Below are 3,760 nucleotides of genomic sequence, written 5' to 3'. Positions count from 1 at the left end.
CCGGGTGTCATCGGCGGGTATTGGCGGCGCGCGGGGTCGAGTCTGCTTGGCGGTGATGGTGGTGGTGGTGGTCGGTGAGGCGGCAGTGCGGTAATGGCTGGGACACGCTGCCGTTGTAAGCTTTATGGGCGTGGTATTTAGCCTCGTCACTCTCACGGGACGAGGCCTAAATCCGCTTGAACGATTATCCCCATAGATATTACCGCCGTGCAATGGAGCAATTACTCGCCGTGTGGTGCTTGAGGGAGCCGCCAGGGGGATTACTCTGCCGGCCTCAGCTTACCCGTCCATCGCCGCCACCCGGGATGCGAGGCAGGCCGTCGTATTTATGAGCGACTGTGTGCAAGGGTTTTATAATGTACTGCTTTGTTGCAATTAGCTCTCTGTTGTTAGGGTGAGCGATAGACGTGTGTGTGTGTGTGTGTGTGTGTGTGTGTGTGTGTGTGTGTGTGTGTGTGTGTGTGTCGCTATTGAAATATTGTTAGGTAATGTTAGGTCACTGGGTAATATTAGGTCACAGTGACTAATGTTAGGTCACTGCCTGGGTAATGTTAGGTCACAGTGAGTTAGGCCAGTCTGATTAGTGTTAGATGAATGTAAGAAATAACAAGACATTACAAGCAGCAACAAACATTTATATCTTCACCACAGTATTAGAAAAAAAAAAATCAATATGAAAGGGACAAGCCACACTAACACGAAAAAAAAAGTTTTCACATATAGTGATAGATGACTGGAAGAGACTCGGTAACCAGCCGCAGGCTGATTACCGAGAAGCTTAAACAAATTTATCGTGAGGTAGTTATAGTGCAACGTGTAGGACTGGCGGCTTCTTGCAGCTTCCCTTGCTATCTCATGCTCTTATGTATAGTACGAAGCTATGTTTTATACTGACTGCTCCGTTTAGGCTCACTGGATTCTTGTAGCTCCCATTATATTATTTTCTTATGTTCTTGTGAGCCACGCAGCCTGATCTTTGTTCAGTCCTCACCCTTGTCTCCTCCCACAGGCAACAACTTCCGCTGCGACAAGCGGCTCAGCTGGATGTTCAGTCTGCGAAATTCCACGCGGAGTCTGTCATTGCGGCGGAACCTGGACGAGGTGATCTGCTACCTGGAGGGCACCACCATGCCGCCCAGACTGGCCGAGGACGAGACCGTCACTCCCGCATACGAGACCACCACTCTCGGCATCGGTAAGTTGGCACCCACAGTCCCACACCCACACTCACTCTTTTACCCTATGTATATAAACGAGGTTCGCACTATGCTGCTCGCCCCCCCCCCTCTCTCTCTCTCTCTCTCTCTCTCTCTCTCTCTCTCTCTCTCTCTCTCTCTCTCTCTCTCTCTCTCTCTCTCTCTCTCTCTCTCTCTCTTGGATTTCCAATTCATGTCATATTTTCAGGGTTTTTATTTTTTTTTTTTTTCATTATATGTAAGGATAAAGAACGAAGCTCATAGATACCATATTACAGAAATAAGAAAATAATAATTTCAATCACCTGCGGTAAGGTGATATTTAGTACAGCGGTAGTCAAGATTTCCGTTGTTTGCGTCTTGTAGCAATGCCGAGGAAGCTTCCACGAGTTTATGGTATTGGGTCTGTGTGGCAGCGAGGAGTGTATGCCAGTGGTGCCTTCGTGGGACGGTTGGCATTTGAGCAGCACTTGGGCAAGCAAGTGTGAGGTACTGGCAGGCAACATCTAGAAGTACATCGCGAGCAGGCACAAGCAGACTGTATGGCGGACCTGCTTGATCTATTGCAGCCCGCGTTACTCATAGATCCTTCCTCCATCCTTCTAACCCCCTCGTTTTGTCCTTGCACCTCGCCAAGCTCTGCATCACTCAGGGTCATTCGTGCGTCACACCCACACTTATTACTCGCAGACCCAGCCGTGACCCGGTTTAGCCTTTCCTCACAAGCGTCACACATCCTGGAGTCACAGCCCGTAGTTCTGTATTCACCACACTTCCTGCACTTAACGCTTCCTGTACCGCTCGCCCATTCGTCGGCCGTCCGGTTAGCGCCTGTATTAATATCTTGAGGAGGCGTCTGGGGAGGGATTGATGGCGTGGGTTGTGTTAGGGGTGGTGTGGGTTGTGTTGGAGGTGGTCTAGGCTGTACTGTGAGTGATGTGCGCTGTGTTTGGTTTGGTGTAGACTGCGTTGGTGGTGGTGTGGGTTGTGTTTGGCTTGGTGGAGTTTGCGGTGAGGTTAGTGTAGGTTGTGTTGGAGTTGCTGCAGGCTGTGTTGAATTTGATGTAGGTTGTGGTGAGGTTGGTGCAGGCTGTGTTTGGTTTGGTGCAGGTTGTGGCGAGACTGGTGTAGGTTGTGGCGGCGATACGGGCTGTGGCGGGATTGGCGTAAGTTGAGGTGGAGTTGGTGCAGGTTGCAATACGGGTGAAGCAGGTAGTGACTGGGGTAACGCAGGGTGTGGTGGAGATACAGGTTGCGATGTGTTCGGTGTTGGCTGCGGTGCGGGTTGTATAGGTGTCGTAACGTTTGCTTGAGGTACTGAGGGCTGTAGTGGGGATGTCGTGGGCTGTAACGGTGGTATCGTGGGCGCAAAGGGATTAAAAGTGAGGTATTCCGGAGGAGGTGACACAGGCTTAATAATGCCTCCAAGTGTGACGTTTTCGTGTGAAGTGTTCTGGGCTGGTACTGTGGTGACGTTGAGGGGAGCGGGGATTGTGAGGTTCTGGGGAGAAGTGGTGTTCTGTGAGGTAGTTGTATTAGAGAGGTTGGTTGGTAGTGGACGCATAGGTTTGGGGAAACTATACGAGTCGAGAATACCGAATTCAGAAGGGTCAGGAATGGACAGTGTGTGGTTGACGGTCGTGCCGGAAAAGGAGAATGTGGCTTCCTTCGGGTCCCTGAACACTTGAGGGAGGATCGCGGCCGACATAGGCTCGTTCTCTCGGACCAGGAACACGTCCACCTTTTCCCCTTCATCCTCCAGTACCATCTGTCTCCCCTCACTCACCATCCCTTCCTGTTTTGCCTCATCCTCTAGATCCCGCAGTCGTCCCTCCGACCTCACCTCTCTCTGTAGTCTTTCCAGCTCTTCCTCCACGACTCGCGGATCCATCTCATAGTTCCCAGCACGCCTCTCCCCCTCATTTGCCGAATACTCCCGCTCCTCACTTCTTAACTCATCACAGATTTGCCCGTCCAACTCCAAGTCCATACCTAATGCGGCCAGGCCGAGGTCGCGGTCCATCTCCGAGGCGACGCTTCCCAAGTGGTATTTCATCTGCCGCGCATCTCCAGTCACGGAGCCAAAACCAACCGCCGCGCACCCGCAGAACAACACTAGCAAAAATCGGAACATGAAAATTAATCCAAAATCATATGCGATCTCCAACTAAAATATAAATTTCTACAGTAGACATCAGAAACCTGTATGTGGCTGTCGATTAAGATATTATATAAATGTCGTGGTGCCTGTAGAGCGGTAACCGCGAGTTGCCTCTCAAGTCTGACCAATCCAGTATTCAGCAGCAGTCCAGCAGTGGGCGTGGAAGCAGCCTTTGCAACAGCTCCGGCTCTTTGTTTTTGGTTGATTGTTGGTCTTGCTGTGTGGTGTCTGATCTTTTTTTTACTAATGCATGTGATGTTGATGACGATGCATTCTCTCTCTCTCTCTCTCTCTCTCTCTCTCTCTCTCTCTCTCTCTCTCTCTCTCTCGTGTTGATTTCTCGAATACTTATAAGTTACTTCGATTGTCTTCCTCATTTGTAGAGTGAATGTCATGAACGAAA

The 3,760-nt window shown here is 50.4% G+C and overlaps 1 protein-coding gene across 1 annotated transcript; it reads right to left on the bottom strand.

The window, feature by feature from the left end:
* Nucleotides 1-1,468: 1,468 nt before the first annotated feature.
* On the bottom strand, nucleotides 1,469-3,379 carry LOC135108140 (protein enabled homolog). Its single transcript, XM_064018858.1, has one exon. It carries the CDS (start codon nucleotides 3,328-3,330, stop codon nucleotides 1,588-1,590), a length of 1,743 nt encoding a protein of 580 aa, XP_063874928.1. The 5' UTR covers nucleotides 3,331-3,379; the 3' UTR covers nucleotides 1,469-1,587.
* Nucleotides 3,380-3,760: the final 381 nt, after the last annotated feature.

The sequence above is a fragment of the Scylla paramamosain genome, chromosome 16, assembly GCF_035594125.1.
Source record: "Scylla paramamosain isolate STU-SP2022 chromosome 16, ASM3559412v1, whole genome shotgun sequence".
Lineage (NCBI taxonomy): Eukaryota > Metazoa > Arthropoda > Malacostraca > Decapoda > Portunidae > Scylla > Scylla paramamosain.
The sequence above is the reverse complement of the archived record's forward strand: the minus strand, read 5'-3'. Positions and strand labels throughout refer to the sequence as shown.

What these genes read in the sequence shown, in the direction of transcription:
- LOC135108140 (XM_064018858.1), bottom strand. Translation starts at nt 3,330, where the DNA reads ATGTTCCGATTTTTGCTAGTGTTGTTCTGCGGGTGCGCGGCGGTTGGT.